The following is a 23,721-nucleotide window of genomic DNA, read 5'->3' as shown; positions in this document are numbered from 1 at the left end:
CCAAGCGCCCACTGGTAAAGGTCCTCCTTCAAAGTGGTAATGTAGGTGGCATTGAACCATTTTCTAGTTAACTGCAATACAAAAAGTTGATTATGGATTGACGTATGCACACAAGACCATTCAAAGTCGCATAGCAAAAGCACTTATACCAGTATAGGCTTACCCAGTTTTTGGTTGGTTTCCCAACCACACCACCCTCGATGAGTAGTCTTATGAAAGCCATCACATAAAATCCGCAATCGACCGCATTTGTCTGTTGAGGGGCCTGCGAAAAGGGATTATAGTCATCTTTATGTTAACTTCTCTATGTTACATCTCTAAGTGTCAGTAGTACTGCCACATTCTTAGTACATACCTTAATGTGGATGAGCTTCATTTTCTCCACGTCTGATAAAAACCTTGCGCATACTGGGTCAGTACAAAGCCTTGATAGTGCAAACACGGCCCTGAAACATAGACACAAAAGAGATAAACATAATACATATGTGACACAACGTAAAGCATAGGTGCATATAGAATGTTACGATACCTGTGCACATAAGGTAGACATGCCGTGCAATCAGTGTACTCCAAGGAGTCAAGGCATAGGATGGCTCCATGATCTTGAGGTAATTTTTCAACCCTTCTTAGCAAAGGGTTGAAGACCACAAAAAGAGACCAATGTGACCTGCACATCAAAGAATGCTATTAAAACTAGCGCATCAAAGGGCTATGATAAAGCATTTACAATAAGTATGCATAAAGGGACTACTAACCTCTCAAGCACAGGCAGAAAGATAAAGGTGGACATCGTGGGATCACAACTATCAAAGTAATTCCTCAACGAAACACTATCGTCTTGTGGCTCAACCATATTGATGTATGGAAACCACAGACTATCCACAAAGCATACATCATGGACGTGCTCTCTCGGCATCAAATACTCCATCCAACTATGAAATAACCATAACCATAAAATACACATAACAATAACCATAACCATAAAATAACAAGAACCATAATCATAAAATAACAATAACCATAACCATAAAATAACCATAACCATAACAATAACAATAACCAACTATGAATAAAAGCACAAATTAGTTCAGTAGAACAACAAAACCCCTAGTCCTAATCATCAGGCAACAACCAATAGAGCTATAACTAGTTTAACAAACTTACATGGCGAACAAATTCATGGTACGGGTGGATGCCTCCTCCACGCACCGCAATGCATCCAACAAAGCCCGGTCGACATCCACACGGAGCTTTGAGCATAGAGACACGAACTCGATATTTGCGGAAGTCTCTAACCTAAAATAATACCAAAAAACAACCACACACAATGCAACCAATCACAAGTACAAGAAATACAACACAATGAAAGCATTGGATTTAAAAAAAACGCACCTTGAGGTGGCACTTTTTTGCCCCTTCATCTTGGCAGGAGAGCAATTCACCTTGGTGTCAACCGAATTGCATCCAATGGTGAATATGCAATGCGAAGCGTCACTTGGATACTCAAGAGGGGAGGAGATGGTGATAGGGGTGGGTCGAGGTGATAGGAGGAGCGACGTGAAGGGCTTACTCCCCTCGCCCTACAATGCCATAACAATAACCATAAACAATGCCATAAACATAATATACATAACAATAACCATAAACATAAAATACACATAAACAATAACCATAACCATAAAATACACATAACAATAACCCTAAACCCTAAACAATGCCATAACCATAAGCATAAACATAACCATAAACATAGCCATAAACACAACAAACATGCCCATAAACATAACCATAACCCTAAACATAGCCATAAACACAACAAACATGCCCATAAACACAACCATAACCCTAAACATAGCCATAAACACAACGAACATGCCCTTAAACATAACCATAACCATAAACAATGCCATAACCATAAGCATGAACATAACCATAAACATAGCCATAAACATGTCCATAACCATAAACATAACCCTAAACCCTAAAAAATGCCATAACCATAAGCATAAACAAAACCATAAACATAGCCATAAACACAACAAACATGCCCATAAACATAACCATAACCCTAAACATAGCCATAAACATAACCATAAGCATAACCATAAGCATAACCATAAACATAACCATAAGCATAAACATAACCATAAACATGCCCATAAACATAACCATAAGCATAAACAAAACCATAAGCATAAACATAACCATAATGCCCATAGCCATAAACAATGCCCATAGCCATAAACATAAACAATGCCATAACCATAACCTTAAACAATAACCATAATAAGCTACACAACCAACAATGCCATGACCAGAACCATAAGCATAAACGATTACCATAACCATAACCTAACTACACAATGCCCATGAACTATACAATGCCCATAAACAATAACCATGAACGTAATTCTAACCACACAATGCCCATAAACTAACCTGAACCATAACCATAACCAAAAGCCACAAAATTGTGAAAAACTAACCTGGGAGTCCATAACATCGCCGGTGGATGGAGGACCAGCCTGCAATAAGCTATCCAAGTCCATCTGGGAGTTTCGCTCCACTATTTGCAACTCCGCATGGTGGTCTAGGACCTGACCCTCATCATCAATATGGGGCACATCCTCCTCATCTCGTGTGCGAGGTCGTTTCTAAAAAAAGCAACGTGTGAGTGTATTTACATATTTAAAAAATGATAAACTTAAGGCCAAGGTAATTAAATTGCATTTGCATATGACACTACAGAAGAACAAACAATATTAGGTTAGAGACTTACATGTTTTTGGTACCCATCCGCTATTCGACTCTGCGTTCTCCGCACACGCTCATCTCGTTTGGAGTCATATTTGCTCATTTGTCTATTCACAAATGCCTCCACATACTCCTGCCTGTCCATGGTATGCTCAGCATCTTCGAGTAAGTCCCATAATGAGCTCGCTCTAGCATGCTGAGTCTTCTCATACTTACTTCGGGCCAAACTCAGCTTTCGTTCAAGGTTAGAGAAACGAGACTCTGCCTGGCGGTGCCAAGCACCAACAGGATGACTAGCATGTTGTGCGCCTATGGGATGGCCAGTCTTTCGACATGGAATATCGTAATGGATACCATGCTCATCCTTCAGATGCTGTATCATCCTTGCCCGTCTCTTAATGTTGACATGTCTTTTCGGACAAAGAATGTCAACACGGCATTGACGGGCAAGAGACCCATCCGCTAGTGTGATCTCAATGTATGGTGGGTTTTCCTATGCAAAGTGACATTCTATTTATAAGTATCACATCTTAGGAGTATGCTTACTAACAACGGAAAGTAGGATAAACACTTACCTGGGAGTAGCTCGGCACTTCTCTTTCAAAGGATGTCTGAGACGCGCCTGTGGCCCGAGCCCCTCTACGAGTACGTCGAGGAGATGATGCAACCTAAAAAAAAAGAAACGGAGGTACACAATATGTGAGAAATAAAAAATGAACGTTAAGAAAACCCTAAACAAATATTAAAAAGGGCATCTTACTCTGGTATTTTTTCGTGAATGGACATCCGACGAAGAATGGCTGCGAGTGCGTGGAGCCATTTGCCAGAGGTGAAAGCGTGCGCACCTACTCGTAACCATTGGATAATCCATGTAACAAAACAACAAAAAGTGAGAAGTTGATAACCATTGGATGATCCATAAAAAAATATAGAATATGCTCGATGAAAAAATATAGAAGTTGATAACCTACTAAACTTTTGTGGACATGCTTGATGAAAGACCAAATATAGAATATGTCATGATTTATAACCAATGGTGGATGCCACATCCAATCTAACGATTAGATGTGTGTTCAATTTAGTAACAATAAAAAAGCTCTATTCAAAAAATTGGTAGAGTATCAACAATTCTTCACCAAGCTATCACGTCACTACAACACTTCCAAGTACTAGTGCCTTGCCTTATTATTCCTAGTGCAAATATATATTTTGACATTGTAACATGGTTATTGGGCTTCTTATAGGATTCCAATCAATAATTTTTGCGAAGGATTGAGACTCAACACATTCATACCATTCCCAATACTCGCCAAATTTGACCTATATAGAGTGCTTTGCAAATGTATAATTGCCAAATTTGACCATTTAGTAGATTTTGGGGCATGGAAAAAGCTAAAAGTGATGATCGGTGGGCTTGCAACTACATCAAGGATAGTCTCATTAATGTAGCTGGAACCAAGATTGAGGTTCTACAACCACATGTAATTGGCAAGGGTATTATCTCTTGCCCAAACTTTAGAGAAGTAGAGCTAATTTATTGTGGTGTACCAATAGCTACTTAAATCTAAGACCATTAATTTTCTTAGAAAAACAAAAAGGAAAGCAGTGCTTGAATAATTAAATTATGAAAACATGTAGTTGTGACCTCTTCAAAGCTTGAGCCCAAAACCACTTTCACAATTTGCACATGCATCATAGTTTATCTTAGAAACTTGAATTTGATTTAGCTTTCCTTTTTGGTTATCTTAAATTCTTAGTGCAACCCATTCTCCACAAAGTGGCATGGTTCAAAAGAGGTTGAATGCTAAGTGATGATTGTAAGCTTAGTGACATAAATAGAGTTGTAACTCCCTTTGTTATTCTCACATTCATTTATTGGGTTCATATTTATGTTAGCCACAGTAAACATTATACATCAATCGAATATACAAGCTTAAAGGAAATGCATGCATGATTATCACACTTAGGCGCGGACACGTATCAGACAGAGCACATATGGTTATTGCAAAATGATTGCGACAGAGCACATATGGTTATTGCAAAATGATTGCGACGTTAGCAACCTAGATAATAATCAACAAAATCTTCCAACAGGAGTTATGCATCCAAAGAGCATTATTTAGAGATTGTTGTGAAATATTACAAAAGGATTGAGCCTGAGACGGGAGATAGTGCCTCCCACACACGCGTCACGCTGATGAAGACGATTGGGCCGTGGGAGATGTTGCAACCTCTTGAGTCACGGTCACACTGCAGCCTCCTGAGTCAGGGTCTCACCGACTGTGGGAGGAATGAAGGCGGAGGTGCATACAAGACGGAGGCGCATAAAAGACGGTGGATAAAGACCAGCACGCATCCGAATGGGCATGGGATGCGCACTCTGGGAGACACAATCGTGGACTTGGGAGTTGCTGACGTGGATGAAGACCAACCGCCGAGTTGCTGACGTGGGTGGGTCTCGAAACACCCGAACCAACCGCCGAGTTGGTATGAAGCCACCGAGCTGGGAGGCAACCAGCCGCAGAGAGCCGAGGGATGAAGTCGTCGGCTGGGAGCTCACGACCCCATTCGTGTGCTGATGGATGTGCGCAGGGTGGTGGGAGCTCGCTGGGCGGGAGCCGCAGGGTGCTGGGAGCTTGCTGGGCGGGAGGGATGAACCCCGTGGTGGTTGAGCCGCAGGGTGGTGGGAGCTCGCTGGGCGGGAGCTCGCTGGGCGAGGGCCGTCGTGTGCTGGGAGTGAACCGCAGGGCGGGAGGCAGAGCCGCAGGGAGCCGGAGGGCGGGAGGGAGAGCCGCAGGGAGCCAATGGGTACGAGAGAGAGGGAGAGCCGCAGGGTACGAGATAACCGCCTCTCGAGAGGGAGAGCCGCAGGGAGCCGCAGGGCACGAGAGAGAGAGAGCCGCAGGGAGCCGCAGGGTATGAGCCGCAGGGATGAGCCGCAGGGTGGGATAAGCGCAGGGCGGGAGGTGATCTGGCACTTCGCATGTTCCCAGGGGTTGATAACACCCTGATCAACGGCGGCGGCACATTCTGCGGGGCCCTCCAATAATGAGGAGTTAAGGCGCTCCAGTTCGCATGCCGGACACGTAGGAGACTGCCAATCAACGGCGCACTTTTCCGGGGAGGTCTGGTTTATGATCTCGGGCGGGACGACCAATTGAGGATGGGTTTAATCCTCGTGGGATCAACGATGGCGCATGGTCGTGAGGAGGGGGATCAACGTGAGCCGTTGATCCCAACTCCCCGAGGTCATTATGACCCCGTGGGAGTTAGTGTTGAGGGCAGCAGTGCCTATGGCGGCAGCGACAAGGTGTACGGGGCATACCAATGCAGGGGGGACGTGCCACCAGACGTCTGCTCGCAGTGCGTCGGGGATGCCGCCCAGGCAGCCCTTGACAGCTGCCCGAATGCCATCGGCTCCAGGGTCCAGCTGGACGGCTGCTTCCTCAGGTACGAGAACTCCCCTTTCTTCAAAGAAGACTCCAGCATAGTCGTGGAGCTGTGCAACACGCAGAAGGACAACAGCACCGCCTTCCAGTCCCAGGTCGAGCAGCTGCTCACAACAGTCACAGCTTCCGCCCCCAACCGCCGGGGCTTGTATGCCAGCGCCAGCGCCCCCTACCCCGACGTACCTGGTGGTCGCCTCTACGCCCTCGCCCAGTGCCTGGCCTACCTCTCCAAGGCCGACTGTTCCGACTGCCTTTCCTCGCATGCTGACTCCTGGCAAGACTGCGATCACGGCGTAGGGGCCCAGATCCACACCGCCAGTTGCTACTACCGCTTCGAGATCTACCCGTTCTACAACGTCGAGATGAGCTAGCTAGACGTGATCACACTTCTACAGCTCCTGCTTAGCTGCAGCGTTCGAAGTCCAGCTCCACGCGGTATATATATATATATTACTCAATAAAAATGTACTTTGACACAAAAATTCCCTTTTTAGTGACAACAAAAATCATCCGAAATGAGTTTCAATCTAGAAATGAAATTGAGAATTTAACCTTGGCACGAAATTGGGAATTTGTATGAGTGCAATTACAAATGATTCCTCGACTGCTACCTCCATTTAAATCAATATCTAAAAATGAACCTTCTCAAACCAAAAACGAACTAAGAATAGGTTGATTGAATCAATGCAATCGTCCTATCAATGATGAGCCACTTTCTTTTCGAATTCAACTACGTAGACACAAAGTTTACCATGAAAGCCATGTGAGAGTCTCTAGCAATGATGGTTGAACATTGGTGTGTTTGAAAACTTGCGTGGGTAGAATAGATGGGATCAAATTCTAGACAAGATTGTGTTTGTCTTATCTCATTTTTCATCAAAATCGTCGATACATAAGTCACTCCAAACTCTTCTTAATCTAATGGCATCACTTTTTCATGGTACACCTTTTACTCTTATAGTAGCTTTTATACAGATTTTCTTCTCTTTCATTAGGGTTTTCAAATATGCTTCTAGAACTCTACTCCAACCTACCTCACATGGTTGTGTATCCAAATATCAATTCAAAAAATATGAAAACAACCAAAACTCTTAAATTGAAGAAATAATTAAAAAAACAAGGAGTTCATGAGTGCAACTATGCTAGCTTTTGCCTCGTGATGCCACAACTTCTCGAATAGAATAGAAAGGCCACATTTCATACATATTTTATCTCCAAATCCATTAGATTCTTCTTGATATATGTGCCAAAAAGCTCAATTAGAAAAAAATATTTTTTATTACTAATCCTTGACAATCAATAAAGGAGTGCCATACATTAGATACCAAGTGCAAGTTACTTACAAAGTAGGCCATTGAAGGTACACCACTTGTCACTCCCCAAGTGCAAGATTGATCATGCTTCCATTCATGTTCATGCCTCCTCCTCTTGCATCCACTCCTATTCAAAAAATTTATAATCAAAATAATAATAACAAAGGAGATATAAAATAAAATTTAGTTATGAAATAAGTGTTGATAGACACCCAATTGGCACTTCCAACTATGACATCAATCACAATCATACTCACTCTTGAACCACCTCTTAATGCTTTTACTTGTATAACTCCTCCATGTTCCCCTTGAGTAGCCTCCACTCGGGTGTGTTCTTGGAGCCCATGTTTTATGGCTCTTCTTAAGATCTCAAACTTTCTCTTTAGCCCTTCCATGGATTCATCATCTTCAACTTGAGTTACGTGAAGCACTATGTTTAGGAAGGCATGTTACTAGACTTCTAGCCCTTGCCTTTGTAATGATTCTCCTGCTTTCTACTATAGCAAGGCGTTCAACCATATCCTTGACTCTTCTAAGGCTCCTCTCTTCCCAGGCCTCGGCCTCGGCCTTTATCAAATTGGGCTAATGTAACTGACGTACAGCATATGTTGGTAAAGAGAGAGCGGATGAAATTAAGATGGGGTATAAGCACTACACCTGCTAGTGCTCAGAAGTGGGCTGAAATTGCAGCCAAGGCACCTGTGGCTATGGCAAAACAACTAGCTACACTTGTTGGTCCAGCTCTTAAAGGTGATCATGCAGTGGATGAATTAATCAGGGGCATGCGTGATTAGGCTGAATTTGATTGAAATTAATGTAAATGTTGAGAAATTAGATGTCAATGTAGAAGACAAGGGTCGGGCAACAGTCCAAAGTCCATATAAAGAAGGATACAAGAGGAGATGCATTTGGTGTGATAGTTTACAGCATGAAAAGCAAGACTGTACAGCCTACTGTGAAGCCAAAGCAAAAATTTTAGTCTTTTGGAAAGATGGCAAAATACATGCAACAAAAACTAGTTTTCTATAGAGCCAAATTTTGAAAATGGTGGTATGTAGAAGAGGTTTGAAGAGATGGCATCAAGGACATCATTTGTCACCATAGATGCAACCACATATGGTTTGAGAATTGAAAGGGATGATGAAGCTCATAAAGGATACATGAGTGAAGCAAAATCTTGAGTTTGGATGCAAGAATTAGAGTGCATGGAAAAGGGTAAAGTAGCAAAGGTTGAATTGGCTAATGCAAGGCAAAGTATACGAGGGAAAACAGGATGGAGTATACCAGATGGATTCAATTTCAACCTATGCTAATTTGACTGAGCTCCATAATCAAGAAGCTCTTGTGAAAAAAAAGAGAAGAAGAGATGAGGACACTACTAGTCCTTTCTCTTCAGGCCCATCTAAATGCATAACATAAAGTAAAATGGAGCAGTAGAAAGAGGCTAAACCAGCCATACTTGAGCATGTTATGAAGGATGCATCTCAAGAGAAGAAACAAGAAGGGAAGAAAAGGGGCAAGCAACCCAGTTACAAGCTACAATTGGATCTTGAGACTGCCACAAACCTAAAAAAAAGTTTTGGAAGAATGCATACTTAGTATTAGAGTGAAATTCGCACTTAGTGAAGTTCTTCGAATAGGGAAGTGTGAATTTCATGATGTAATCATTGATATGCTAAAACGAGAAAGATAGTTTGATAGTGAAGTTTTGCAAGCATTGATGTAGGTTGATAAAGACATAGAGAAACAACTTTAGAGGAAGTATGATGATGCATGCAATGCTGTTTTGGAATAGGGTATTCTCCAACCGCATGAGTAGTGAATTTGATTAGAAAGATTCTACATAGTATAACACTTAAAGATAGAAGGTTAGAAGATGTTACATTTACTTAAAGTTGATGTCCAATTGATGACCAACAAGGAGGGTTTATTGTCATACCTTGAAAACTTAAGAACCCAATTCCAAGGACTTAGTCGTTTCTTTTCCAACAAAAGGGTTGTCCATCAAAGGCTCTATGGTTGTGAAACTCAATGAGCTAGACAGATTGTCAAGTAAGTTGCAACTGTCGAGGGCCGCGCAAGACAAAAGGATCTAGAAGGAACATGTAAAATCGACCCTGCAAAGACCTAACCCAAGGGGGAGAGCGAACTTTAGGGTAGCTAATTCATGCTAAGCATGTTGCTCGAAACTGTTGAAATGGTTTTAATGAAGGTTGGTCTTATTAAAGATGGATTGTTGACTCAGCAGGCAGATGGCTACCAACATGAAATCTATTGAGCCATTTAAACCTTAGCAGTGAAGCTCCTGAAGTTGCACTAATGGAGTCATGTCACTCATGGAAAAATTCCTTGTCATTGGAAGATGTAGTGGATGATCTTCTTCAGCCAAGCAGTCAGTTCTTGAAACACGAACATAACTTGCAAGAAAAGTTGTGCACTTCCTAGGGGATGTGTCTGTCTCACTGTGTAGTGCATGGTGCCCGTGCCAGTGGAACTGGGAGATGGGTCTACTAACCTTGGGCAAGCCCTTGGTAATGTCCCACACTTGAGGACCCAGTTCGTGCATCGTTGGAGGTGCGGTGCAAAACTTAGGGTGACGGGTCTGAAAGTCCTGCCCTTGATGTGTCCTAAGTGTGAAGTGGGGAAGAGGCTAGGGAGAACCCTAGATGCAGTGAGTGTGGTGCACAATAACAATGAAGGGAGACTGCAAGCACATGTGAAGTGTTCTCCTTGTTAACTTGCTTAGTAGTAGATTCATCTTTCAGCTTTGCTATTTTTTTGCTCTTGTCTTTCTCTCCAGTCACCTTGTCTTTGTTTCCTTGTGGCTTTTTCTCTCTTTGCTTTTTTTTTTTTTTTTGAGAATGAGAGAGGGAGTACAATTGTCAAGGCATATCACACCCATTTAATCACGGGGCGGTCGCAGGCATTGAGATAAGAATGCGCGACTTTGTAGGTATTCCTTAATATCGGCCTTAGCTCTCAGAGAAGTGGTTGACAAGAAAGGGTGATTACACCTTGTGAAGCGGGTGCCACTTATATTTTCTAGGAGCTTTAGATAGAAGGAAGGAAGGAGAGTAGCCCGCATCATTAACCTAGTCATAGCTCTACTATCTATTCCTAGGTTGATATCAAAGAAGAGTGGGGGGAGATGGGCTTCCTCTGCTATGGGTTTTTGGAGTAGCAGGAATTTGATAAGTCGAAGGTAATTAGAAGTGGTCAAAAACGCTGGATCTGGGCAAGAAGAGAAGTCTGCAAGGAAACGATTTATAGAAGGTAGTATATCTTCTAACCTAAACACTAAGCATTCCTCAGGGCTCCTGGCATTTACATTATATATTTTTGGGAAGTCCTAATCCCCAAGCAAGTCTCTATCATAGTCCACTCCATGCCTACGAGGGTAGGGCATGTAGATAGGATCATTGCGCTCTTCGGGGAGTGAACTGCAAAAGGCAGTCCATGCATCAAAATTGGTGTCCCAAATCCTCCTCCACCATTTCGGTTGTGCCTCGTAGCCTTGGATGGTTTTGGGAACCAGATTGACCTTATCTTCCCAGTAATCCTGTGGCTCTTGTCGCCACCTAGTCATTATCATGCTCCTCTCTTCTATCCACCTGTTTGCAAGTTCATTAGCCAGATCCTTGATCTTGGCTAAGACTCCTAGAGGCAGGGCCTGGTCTAGAGAGTGTGGGAAAGCAAATGAGAGCTCAAACAGCCTTTTATGGAACTCTCAGTGGCATGGGCTCTTCAGGAAGTTGTCTTGGAATTGTGCGTGCTTGGCATTGGGCCTCCTCAACTAATTCTTGTCTTCTCCTCCTTGCTACAACTACACGCTCAGGCAGATGGGCATGTGCAGGTTCTTCCTATGGGAGATTGGGTTGAGATGGACTCGGCATTCTTTGTTGCTCTTCTTCATCACCTTGCTCGAAATCCGAACCCTCTTCGACATGTCGCTCAACCACAGATGGGATGAATGGTAGTGGTGGTGGTGGCTGCTCATGCTCCTCAAAACCTAGCTCCTTGAGCTTAGCAGTGGAAAGGCCCGTACAACATAAGTAGTGGAATTGTTGCTCCTTAGTGATCCCTATACTCGTTGGGAGCTCCCGCTCTTGAAGACCATATCTTAGAGCTCGGGTGGTTAGCTCCAACTTTCTTTTCACCTTTTCCCCAGATCATCACCCTCAGCTTGTGTGACATGGAGTACCGTGTTGAGGAAGGCCTGCCACTGTGTTTTAGTAGTTATTTTGGCAGCTTCAACCCTGGCTTCTACAAGCATTGTTTCCCATTCTACCACTGCCAAGCGTTCGGTCAAGTCCCTCACCCTGTCAAAATTATTCATTTCCCAATTCATAGCTCTTTCCTCCATCCTTTTTCTCTCTTCCTCCAGTTGGCTCACCAGGGTGGTTACTACCTATTGCTGCTCATTTGTTAAAAACCACAATTGGTTCCTTTCTCTTAACTTCTGAGCCAACTGCTCTTCAGCAATCCCTTTGGCTTGATCTACAATGCTGAGCCTTTGGTGCACCTCGACTAGTACTTCTGATTTTTCTTGCACCAGCTACTCTTGGCTTTGGATCTCAACAAAGCAATAGCCTTTTTTGATTGAAAGCCATGGCCATGAGGGCCTCTACATCTTCCTGGGAGGTCTCCAGCGCATCTTGTAATCTTTGCACTTCATCTTGTAGCCATTTTGCTTCTACTACTAAGACTCCTGGCCCTTCACTCTTCAGAAACTCGATTTCACTTATTAATCTGTTTTGTTCTTCTAGCTCCTACCACAAACGGAGCTCCATGGTATGTTCTTGTGGCATACTGGCTTCGCCTTCCTATACCTCTTATCTTAGCATTTCCACTTGAGTGATCTTTTGCTGTAGATCATTGTATAGCTTTAGACTCCTTTGCTCTACCACCAGGTTCTGCTCTTTATCTTTCAGCCTTTGTCTAAGGCGGCTTTCGTTGTCCTGGGCTTCTTTTGTTTTTGCTACTAGCTGGTCCTGCAGGGCCTTCATTTCTCTTCGTCGGTCGACTCCCTACCTTGAGACTTTTAGCCTAAGAGCAGCTGACATTTCTTTTTCTTTTTCTAGATCCATCAAGGCCACTTTCTTCTCTTCCTTTGCCTTGTCTAGTTGTGCCAGTAGCTCAGCCACATATGCGTCATAATCAGTGTCGGCAGGCATGGGAGTATGGGGTGTGGTGGTTGATGTCTCTAGCCTTTGTCTTTTAGGGTCTTGCCGTGACTATGCATCTACGGCAATGGGCCTTTTCAATCTGGTTTTTGGCACGATCTCAGCCACTTTGCTCACTAGCATTTGCACCATGTTTATTAGCTGTGCCGTGTCGAGGGGAGATGTGGGTTGTGTGGTTGTTGCAGTCGTGGTTTGAGTCATTGCAGGCACAAAAGAGGAAGGAAGTGGATGTAGTAGGGACTTGCCCTTGCCTACAGCCAATGGAGCTGCTTCCACACTTGAACTAGCTTCGGCTTTATGACGGGGGCTCACAAGTTAGAGCTCTCCATCCCTGTGGGTCTCTTTCACAGATCTTCGTGTAGCATCTGCCAACTCGGCGAGCTCCTTCAGTCTCTACTCTTCAGCTTCTTCTTCCGCCCTTCTTTTCCTATCCTCTTTTGCCTTCTTTGATTCTTCTCTTATCTTTGCAAGCTCTTCCTTCTCTTTGTTGAGATATCGAGCTCCACTCGTGATACGCCAGGGTGACCGTTGTGTATTTATGTCACCGATTTGTTAGTCAGATGCGGTTGGTACACCGCCCATGAATAATAGCTAGATGACAGCTATCCTTATCTACTCTAGTTCATGGCTCAGTTAGTATGCCACCTTAGTTAGTTGAGTTTGGTTTGAGACCCATATATAGGATTCTTCTATTTCTGTGTACGTGAGTTCTTTTTGGCTTACACAACTAAGAAGAGAAAAACTATTTTTAGCCTCCACCTTGTGTGTATTCCTCCATTGTGCAAGCAAGAGAGCTACAAGTGAGATTCCTTCCTTCTCTCCCACAATCTTGACATGGTATCAGAGCCTTGTTTGTGGTAAGGAGCTCAAGAAAGCAAGCCAAGCTCGCGGTGTTCTGGTAAGAGGAGTAGTGTTGCTTTCATTTTCTGTTTTGGGAGCAGATCTCTGCAGGTAGCATAGCCGGAAATTGCAAGAGTGCATTGTCTCAGGTTGAGACGCTCTTCGCGGTGACCCTATTTTTTTGATTTGAGGCCATTTCGGGGCATGTTTTGGAGGCGAAAGTTTTCTGCACGCACTCAGGAAAAGGCCCAGTTTTATGCTGTGCGACATCTGTTCTACAAGTCGGTGAAAAGTTATTGTAGAAATTGCATCGTATGCTTGTGTGTAGAGACATTGGGAGTTACAGAATCATCCTTGGTTCCTATTTATGCAAAATCATCACTAGGAAGTGACAGTGTGGTCAAATACCACTTTCACCAGTTTTGCAGATTTTCCCTTGTGAGGGTGAAGCTATGTTTTTTGCAGTGACAGAATTTTTTGCAGTGTTCTGTAATGGCGTCTAATTCTCTTTCACAGATTGTCACTGAAAAGCTTGACAAGAATAACTTCCAAGCATGGAAGTTTAGAATGACGAATTTCCTTATGGGAAAAGGATATTGGGAATTTGTTGCAAGAAATGAAGAAGAACCAGTTCTTCCTAATGTTCCCAATCAACAGCAAATGCAGGCATTTAAAGCATGGCATGACAGAGCCAGGAAAGTTATGTATTGGCTGTCTATTAGCATTTCAGACTCTATGATTGTGCATATTCAAGATGCAAGTACGCCAAAGGAGGCATGGGATACTTTGTAAAAAATGTATAGCACAAATACGCAAGCCAGGAAAATGCAGCTCAAGCAAGAGTTGCACAATGTGCAAAGAGAAAATATGAGCATCAACGACTACCACATGAAGGTGAAGAAGATTGCAGATGCACTTGCTTCCATTGGGTCACCAGTGGAAGATGATGATTTAGTTTCTGTGACCTTGAATGGTCTAGGAAAGGATTATGCACAGTTTCGAACATCCATTTCCGTCCGTGAAAGATTTCCTGATTTTGAGGAGTTGATTGCTCTTCTAATTTCTGAGGAGCAGAGAAATGGTGGTGCATCTTCTTCAGGAGGAACTTCAAAAGAAACTGTCTTCTACTCAAATGCTGGAAGAGGTAGAGGCAGAGGTAGAGGAGGCCGATTTGGAGGCTGTGGTAGAAATCAGAATATGCAACAAACTCAAGAAAACCAGTCCTATGGAGGAGGACGTGGTAACCCTAGAGGCGGGGGGAGGTAGAGAGGTCGTGGTGGATGGCAAAGAGGCCAAAATGCAAACAGTAATGTTGAATACTACTACTGTGGTAAAATGGGTCATATGGCTAAAGACTGCTATAAAAAGCAGAATGACATCATGAATGGGAAATTGCAACAAGGGAATTATGCATCTTCTAGTAGACAGGGTGATGATGACAGAAATGAGCATTTGTTTATGGTGCAGCACATGAACAATTCTGTGACAAGTGCAGAAGAAAGCAACGATGTATGGTATGTTGACTCAGGTGCATCAAACCACATGACAGGTCATGCAGAATGGATGGAGGATGCAAGGAAAATGGAAAAACCAGGATTTGTGGAGAGTGGTGATGATACTGCACATCCTATTGTGCAGATTGGAAAAATTCCTTTGTCTATGCAGGATGGGAAAAAGAAATACCTGTCCGATGTATTTCATGTCCTGAATATCACCAAGAATCTGGTTTCTGTTGGTCAAATGGTTGAGCAGGGCTTGCAGGTCAGATTTAATCCTCATGGATACTTTGTTGAGGATATGAAAAATAAAGGTCGCTTGATAGCAAAAGGAAAGAAGAAGGGCAGAATGTTTACGTCGGATACAGACATGTCTGAATTGAGTGTAGCAATGTTTGCACATGGGACCGGTGTAGTTGCAGATATTGATATCTGGCATAAACGCATTGGTCATGTTAATGTACAGCGACTTAAATCAATGCAGGCCCAAGATATTGTTGCAAGATTGCCTAAATTCAAGGTTGCAGAAATGCATAAGGTATGTGAAGCCTGTCAATTTGGAAAACAGGCAAGGAAACCATTTCCTAGACATGTTCAAGAGAGTAAGAAGCCATTGGAATTAATCCACTCTGATGTGTGGACTACTAAAGCTGCATCTCTTCGAGGCTGTCATTATTTTGTCACTTTTATTGATGACTATAGCAGAAAAGTTTGGGTGTATTTTATGAAAAAGAAAAGTGAAGTTTTTGGGCATTTCAAAACTCTTAAAGCTATGGCTGAAAAAGAAATAGGTCTGCAAATAAAATGCCTAAGGTCAGATGGAGGGGGAGAGTACCTCTCAAATGAGTTTGCAAGGTTCCTGCAGGAGCATGGCATAAAGCAGCAATATTCATGCAGTCATACCCCACAACAAAATGGAATTGCAGAAAGGAAAAACAGGCATATTGGAGAGGTATCTCGTGCCATGCTCAATGAAAAAGACCTGCCAGATTTTTATTGGGCTGAAGCAGTTGCTACAGCAGTCTATATAATGAACAGGACTTCCACTGTAGTAATACATGGGATGACTCCAGAGGAGAGGTATACTGGTAGGAAACTAGATATTTCTCATTTGAAAATTTTTGGTTGCATTGCCTATGTATATGTGCCAGATGAGTCGAGATCCAAGTTGGATCCAAAAGCTAAGAAGTGCATCTTTATTGGTTACTCTCTGCAGCAAAAAGGGTATAGATGCTATAACACTTCTACTTGTAAGTTTACAGTGAGTAGAGATGTTGTTTTTTATGAGATGAGTAGCTGGTATAAACCAGTAAATGTGATTGATGATGTAGATGCAAAAAATGGTAATGCTGCAAAGAATTCACAGTAGCAGTCACAAAATATTAGTGGACTTGGAGCGTCCTCTAGCAGTGGTTCACATTCTTCGCCATGGACAGGCAGATTGAGATCAGGAGAATCTTCTCAAAGCAATGCAGATAGTGGTATGCAAGTATCACGAAAAGGAAAAGAGAAGGTTGATCAGCCCATGTTTGATGTGAATGCAGGTCACTCTTATGTGGATGGTGAATCCAATGGCTCAGAACAGAGCATTGATGATGAGTTGGGTATTCCTTCTATTGTTACACCTAGATTAAGGAAGACCAGGGATGTTTTGAGAGCCCCTGGGAGTGAACCTATTTTGCGCAGGTCTATGAGAGCTAGGTATCCTATGGATAGGCTGAAATATGATGGATTTACAACCATTCACTATGCATATATGGTCAAAGTGATACATGAACCAGAACCCACTTCTTTTGAGCAAGCCATGGGAAAAGAAAAATGGGAGAAAGCCATGGATGAAGAAATGGATGCCTTGGAAGAAAATGCTACATGGGAATTAGTACCTTTGCCTAAAGGTAAGAATGCAATTAGCTGTAAGTGGGTTTATAAGGTGAAGCACAATGTAGATGGTTCTGTGAACAGATACAAGGCAAGATTAGTAGTCAAGGGGTATGCACAAACATATGGCATTGACTATGAAGAAACATTCAGTCCGGTTGCAAGGATGGCAACTGTAAGAGCAGTCATTGCTATGGCTGCATCAAAGGGATGGTCTTTACATCAGATGGATGTAAAGAATGCCTTCTTGCATGGTGATTTGCAAGAAGAGGTCTATATGGAGTAGCCACCAGGTTATGTGCATGCTATTCATCCTGAGTTTGTTTGCAGGTTGAAGAAAGCCTTGTATGGCTTGAAGCAAGCACCTAGAGCATGGTCTGACAAGATAGGACAGTATCTTGTCACTATTGGCTTTCAGATTTCCAAGGCAGATTTCTCACTTTATGTGAGAAAAACAGAGAAAGGTATTATGCTACTTGTCATTTATGTTGATGATTTAATTATGACAGGTGACAATGATGAAGATATCCTTCATGTGAAAATGCTATTGAAGCAGAAGTTTGAGATGAAGGATTTGGGAGAGCTGCATTATTTCTTGGGCATTGAGGTGATTAGATCACCAAGTGGGATACAGCTCTTGCAGAGGCAGTATGGATTGGACATGCTGTCCAAATATGGGATGACATGCTGTAAGCCTATTTCAGTTTCTTTGGAGCAGAATGTGAAGCTGAGCACAGATACAGGTGAGCTTCTGGAAGACCCTACTATGTACAGACGCATAGTAGGAAGCTTGATTTATATGACTATTACCAGGCCAGATTTGAGCTATACTGTTGGACTGGTAAGTCAGTTTATGCAGGCTCCAAGGAAACCACATTTGGATGCGGCTAGATGCATACTCAGGTATGTGAAGTCCACATTGCAGTATGGACTATTTTATGAGACGGGGGTTCAGATACAGTTGCATGGATACACTGATGCTGATTGGGCTAGTAGCATTTTCTGATAGACGATCTACCAGTGGATATGTGTTCTCTTTTGGGAGTGCTACATTCACTTGGAGCAGCAAGAAACAACCTACAGTTGCCTTGTCGAGCACAGAGGCTGAGTACTGGGGTGCAGCAACGGCTGCATGTGAGGTAGCTTGGTTGCATAAGCTACTTTATGATATGCATCAATCTACAGGTGGGCCAGTTGTCATTTATTGTGACAACCTGAGTAGTATACACTTGGCAAATAACCCAGTCTATCATGCAAGAACAAAGCACATTGAGGTGCATTATCACTATGTGCGGGAGAGGGTTTTACTAGGTCTTATTGATCTAGTTTATGTCAGCACAGAGGATCAGATAGCTGACATATTTACGAAGGCATTGGGTGCAGAAAGGCTGCGCAAGTTCAGAGACCTGCTTGGTGTGCAGGAATTGCGATTGAGCTCGAGGAGGAGTGTTGAGATATCGAGCTCCACTCGTGATACGCCAGGGTGACTGTTGTGTATTTATGTCACCGACTTGTCAGTCAGATGCGGTTGGTGCATCGCCCATGAATAATAGCTAGATGATAGCTATCCTTATCTACTCTAGTTCGTGGCTCAGTTAGTATGCCACCTTAGTTAGTTGAGTTTGGTTTGAGACCCATATATAGGGTTCTTCTATTTCTATGTATGTGAGTTCTTTTTGGCTTACACAACTAAGAAGAGAAAAACTGTTTTCAGCCTCCACCTCTGTGTGTATTCCTCCATTGTGCAAGCAAGAGAGCTACAAGTGAGACTCCTTCCTTCTCTCCCACAATCTTGACACTCTTTCCTCCTTCTTTCTTCCTCAGTCCTCCTAGACTCTCTTCGAGTCCTCTTGATTTTAGCTCATTCTTCTTTGCTTAATTCCTCTTTCCTTTCCTTCTGTCTCCTATCCCCTTTCTTTTGTCCTTCTGGTTTGCTTGCTTGTGTAGGCGGCACTTCCTGTTCTCCCTTGTCACTTATCGTTCTTTCACTTGATTCTTCTTCTTTGTGGTGAGGTGGGCTTTGATGTTGTGGGCTTTGATGCACAGCTTGCTCTTCCCTGACTCTAGCATCCTTCATTGCTTCATCTATGATAGCTGTCAAAACACCACCATATCTAATTGTGGCCGCCTTTGAGGTAGGTTTCTTCCTCGTGGAGCATGCCGTTGAGGCAAGGGATTCTCCTCTTGCTGGTGCTTCCACTAGAGTGAGAAGGGCATCTGAGCTTTGAATGGTTTTCTGCATGAACCCATTCCAGTCTACCTCCTCAGGGACTCCTGCTGCGATGCTTTCTAACAATGGGACCCTGATCCTGTTCATCAATGCATTGTACCTTTTGGCCCAAGAAGAGTGTGTGGATCATCTTCGCTTGCAATTTCACTACTGGTTCTAGGATGTCAGCCAATCTGATTCCATCCACGGTGTGCACCTCTTCTTTCTTTACCCCCAGCATGGCGTAAACATCCCTTCTTGGCCGCCTCTCTTTCTTGGGTACCAGCCCCAAGGCCTTCTCTATGATTGCCGCATTGAGGGGCACTTCAAATCTTCTTTCCTGCTCCCCTTTCCTCACTGTGACAGTGCCACAGTTCCTGCCCTTGTCAAAGTTCCTCAGAAATTCAGTACACATGCCGTAATCCACGGTCTACCCCACCTTTTCCACATACTTATGGAGGTGGCATCTCTCCACCAATTCTTTGACTGCAGGTTCCTCCAAGATGGTCTCATCCAGGTTCAACGTGTGCTTGAAGGTGAATTGACTGAATCCTTGTGTCTCAACACTGATGCCGAACTTGGTCATCTCTTCTTCAGAAAATGGGAGTTTGCCCCCTTTGTCTTGTCCTACCATGGTGGTTACGTGTCAACACACCATGCCAACATTAGTGCTTAAAAATTGGCTTATTTCTAACAAAACTCAATTTTGAGAGAAGAATGTACATGTCAAAAATTGGTATACTTGCTTAGAGGCTTGAATTTTAGAGACAGGATCACAACAGCAATCGCTATTGTTTTCCCTTTGCAGTATCTTCCATTGAGACTTAATTAATCATAACATTCTGTTAGATAGTATGACTCTCATTTTGCTGAATCTCATTTTGCTCTGCTCTTGCTCACATTCCCCCCCCCCCGTCTTGGATCTTTCAAGGAATCCTTCCTAGGATTAGCATAGGAAGTACGAGGCAAATGCTATTTTTCGTGGATTTACTTACTTAGCCAATAACCAATCATAGAAGCTTGGATTGTATTCAAGTTGGGCATGACAATCAAGAGCAGATGGTTGGATGGAGACTTGGGAGATGAAGGTCAAGACATCGTGAAAGAGATCTCCAGTATTAAGACGGCTTGCAACATGTAATTCCTCTTCCGTAAGGAATTGGTCAATGTAAGGTGAGCGAGCACATGGTCGTCTTAATGCTGGTTGCGGGTGATGGCCAAAACCCTAAACGAGATAGGTGCCACATAAGAAGGGTCATATTTGATGGTTTTAATTACCCTACATTGCTCAACATTGGTCATTATCGGGAAACCTTTTTTCTCCCATTGGATTCTCAAAGCAAACCACTACTGCAAGAATGTGGAAGGCGAGCTTGCCATCTGCGTGAGCTCTTGCAACTCGTGCTCAGGAACAGAATGAGGAGGCTTACGATATGAAGTGATTAGTCTTCTGAGGGCAGCTTGCTCCTTCGATATTTTGTCGTTTGCTATCAATTCACCAGCAATTTTGGGGAATTTCCAGGTCATAAGTTCGTATTCTTTCCAAGTGCATGGTAATGCATGAACATCCGAAGCAAGTGTTTTGTCAAGAAGACCTAGGTCTAGCATCTCATAACTTCTGGCGAATGTAGTGAAAGTTTTGTCCAAGATCTTGATGCAGGTTAATAAGTCATCCCCAGAAGTCGTTGTCATACTGCTGCGCATCCGAGGTGTGGAATCCACCAAAAAGTTGTGTGTGTGACATTTGTTATTTTGTACATACTTAGTTGTTGTGTTTGCATTTTTGTTCTGCATGGGTAGTATAGTAGAGAGAGGGGTCTTTTGCTGCCTTTCCTTTCAACTAGGGTTGCACCAAATAGGTCCTCCTTCAATAATGGTGGGCATGATGGGATGCTTTTATCCTATGTTAAGCAGGGTCAAGGCGAGAATACATTATTATTATACAAACAGATGCAAGAGGACAATAGTGATCGCACTCCAAGCATGCGCAATCCAAAAAGAGAAGGGCCGAATAACTCAAAGTCTCTGGAAATTGGATAAGCGTTACATGTTGATGTCCTTCAGAAAGGATTCACATCAGACATTTATGTTTGTAGTACCCTGGTGTCTATGTATAGCAAATGTGAGAGCATTGTAGAAGCAGAGAATGTGTTTGATGGGTTGTCTGAGCACACTGTTGTGTTATGGAATGCTTTGCTTTCTGCCTATCTAGAGGTCAGTCAAGTAGATAAAGCTTTGCAAGTGTACTTCAAAATGAAAGCTGAAGATGTGATTTTGAATGATATCACAATTTTATCTGCAGTAGCAGCTTGCAGGACCACTGGAAGTGTGGAGATGTGCAGACAGCTTCATTTTGATATAGTTTTTGCAGGTTATGATCTGCTTCCTGTGTTTGGAACGGCACTTATCTGCACATATGGTGATTGTTCATGTATGGTTGATGCTCAAGCCCTCTTCAATGGAATGCGAAAGAAAGATGTTGTAGAATGGACTGCATGTATTGATAGCTATGTGCAGGAAGGAAATAGTCTAGCAAGCCTACAAATGTTTGATGAAATGCAGCTAACTGGTATAATTCCTAATGGATTCACATAGCTTTCACTCCTTTTTGCTTGCAGTCATTCCAGTTTTGTTGACAAAGGCATTGAGTAAAGGATTATGTCTAGACTTGAAGCATTATGTGGCTATGATAGACCTCCTTGCACGGGCAGGAATACTGCGGACGGAGTGCTTGATTGGGAGAAGGCCGCTTTTCTCGTTAAAAATGGGGCCATTTTTCTAATAAAAAAGGGGAGATATTGTGGAAGGAACAGAGGATGGTGAAGAAAAGCATCGGGGATAAGATTTTTAGGGAAAAAAAGGAAGCTCAAATGGGCAAGAAAGAACAAGGAGGTGACTGATGCTCGGCACAAGGTCGCTGCTGCTTATAACTTCAAGATTGTTGAGGGTGTTTTGAGTCATCAAATGAAAGACTACTATTTCAGAAAATGACATAGTCAAAATTGACCTTGGGTGCCACATTGATGGTTTCATAGTTGTTCTTGCTCATACGCATGTTATTCAAGAAGGGCCTATTACGGGAAGAGTAGTAGATATTTTGGCTGCCACAAGCACAGCGGAAGAAGTTGCTCTAAGGCTGATCAGGCCTAGAAAGAAGAATAGGGATTCCTATCCTGGAGTAGACAATCCGAAAAACATTTCTTTGGGCACTCTGGATCAGAGAGAGGGACAGGCAACGGGCTTTCAGGAGATCGATCGAGCTCTTCTCGAATGCTTATAAACCTTGTGAAGTAGAAGATCGTGAAGAAGCACATCAAGAAGTACAAGCGACCTCAGAGCGATCGCAAGATCTCCGTCAAGCCAAACTGGCGTAGGATGAAGGGTATTGATTCTCGTGTCAGGCAAAAGTTCAAAGGATGCATATTAATGCCCAATATTGGTTATGGAACGAACAAGAAGACTCGACATGTCCTTCCCAATGGATTTAAGAAGTTCTTGGTGCACAACTCTCCTGAGCTAGATCTTCCGATGATGCATAACAGGAAGTTCTGTGTTGAGATTGCCCATAATGTCTCAACTCTCAAGCGGAAGTCAATTGTTGAGCGGGCTGCACAACTCAACATAGCTGTGATGAATGGTTCTGCCAGATTGCAGCTGTTACCTCCAACCACCACGAACGTGAATTAAGGCACAATTGGAATCAAAGGAGTTGCTCACATTCTGCATTAAACAACTGAAGAATCTGAACAAAGTAAGGCTTGTTGACGTTGGGTTTAAATGCACAGAGCCGCACTCTAAGAGGCTGAAAGTCAAGTTAAAGATTCAAAAAGAAGTGATGAATGATGCTATATTGGAACAAGGGTATGTTGTTGAGTATGTTGTGGAAGATCATATGTGTGATAGTTGCTCTAGATCTGCAGCAAATCCAGAGCAGTGAGTTGCTACAGTGCAAGTGAGGTAGAAGGTTGACCACAATAAAACATTCTTCTACCTTGAGCAGGTTATTCTGAAGCACAACTGAGCAGCTCTGTGCCGCAAGTGCACTGGATGGCATTGTCAATTTGTGGCAGATTCAAGGAAAAGGGATTGACCTCTCGTTGCTGAGCTTAATTGATTGCCTTTCCTTGGGACAGTGCATATATTCAAAGCTTATACATGACTGAACAGTGTAACCATGTTCTTGAAGACTTGGATATTGGCCTTAGACAAGGACTACTTCTAAAGTGAATCCTTCTTTTTCCCTCTTCTAAGTTTGTGTAGTAAAATTCTAGATGTGAGATCTGTTAGGCATGAACACATTTTATCAATAAGCAGTGGCAACCCTTGCTAGAAATCTTATATGTATCTTATGGTGCTAGAGAGCTTGCTAGAGACAAACCTAGCCTTTTGCAGAGTCATAGAACCCAACAATAAAGCATTGCCATAGAGTATGTTATACTCGCACAGGGTCAAATAAATGCTGATCAGAAACTGGCCTTTGATTACTGGAACCGGTGGTGCTTGGATTCAATAGCTCTTTAGGCTGTGAACAACAAGTTTATTGAACAGATGCATGTTAAATCAACAATCTTTGCATTCAATATGAAGAGTCTGGAGTTT

At 42.9% G+C, this 23,721-nt stretch overlaps 3 protein-coding genes and 1 pseudogene across 3 annotated transcripts; 3 read left to right on the top strand and 1 right to left on the bottom strand.

The window, feature by feature from the left end:
• Window positions 1–304: 304 nt before the first annotated feature.
• LOC148008823 (uncharacterized) lies at window positions 305–3,136 on the bottom strand. The gene is made up of 7 exons (XM_087674010.1): window positions 2,780–3,136; window positions 2,487–2,654; window positions 1,393–1,580; window positions 1,165–1,296; window positions 756–932; window positions 530–667; window positions 305–446 (listed from the first exon to the last, which is right to left on the bottom strand). Exons 1-7 carry the CDS (start codon window positions 3,134–3,136, stop codon window positions 305–307), a joined length of 1,302 nt encoding a protein of 433 aa, XP_087530136.1.
• Window positions 3,137–5,944: 2,808 nt separating this feature from the next.
• Window positions 5,945–6,767, top strand: LOC148008822 (cysteine-rich repeat secretory protein 55-like). The gene has a single exon (XM_087674009.1). The coding sequence runs from the start codon at window positions 5,945–5,947 to the stop codon at window positions 6,572–6,574; it is 630 nt and encodes a 209-aa protein (XP_087530135.1). The 3' UTR covers window positions 6,575–6,767.
• Window positions 6,768–21,231: 14,464 nt separating this feature from the next.
• On the top strand, window positions 21,232–21,717 carry LOC148008821 (pentatricopeptide repeat-containing protein At2g34400-like). Its single transcript, XM_087674008.1, has one exon. It carries the CDS (start codon window positions 21,232–21,234, stop codon window positions 21,715–21,717), a length of 486 nt encoding a protein of 161 aa, XP_087530134.1.
• A 675-nt stretch (window positions 21,718–22,392) lies between these two features.
• On the top strand, window positions 22,393–22,809 carry LOC148008820 (large ribosomal subunit protein eL32z pseudogene; annotated as a pseudogene).
• The last annotated feature ends 912 nt before the right edge of the window (window positions 22,810–23,721 follow it).

The sequence above is a fragment of the Lygodium microphyllum genome, unplaced genomic scaffold, assembly GCF_053477565.2.
Source record: "Lygodium microphyllum isolate KBCC unplaced genomic scaffold, Lygodium_microphyllum_v1.1.10 scaffold_67, whole genome shotgun sequence".
Classification (NCBI taxonomy): domain Eukaryota; kingdom Viridiplantae; phylum Streptophyta; class Polypodiopsida; order Schizaeales; family Lygodiaceae; genus Lygodium; species Lygodium microphyllum.
This window is presented reverse-complemented; position numbering and strand designations above follow the sequence as displayed.

Coding starts and splice junctions, on each gene's coding strand:
- LOC148008823 (XM_087674010.1), bottom strand. CDS start 3,136: ATGATACAGCATCTGAAGGATGAGCATGGTATCCATTACGATATTCCA. Junction 1,581..2,486: donor GCGATGTTATGGACTCCCAG/GTTAGTTTTTCA, acceptor ATGGCATTGTAG/GGCGAGGGGAGTAAGCCCTT. Junction 447..529: donor TGTCTACCTTATGTGCACAG/GTATCGTAACAT, acceptor TCTATGTTTCAG/GGCCGTGTTTGCACTATCAA.
- LOC148008822 (XM_087674009.1), top strand. CDS start 5,945: ATGGCGCATGGTCGTGAGGAGGGGGATCAACGTGAGCCGTTGATCCCA.
- LOC148008821 (XM_087674008.1), top strand. CDS start 21,232: ATGTATAGCAAATGTGAGAGCATTGTAGAAGCAGAGAATGTGTTTGAT.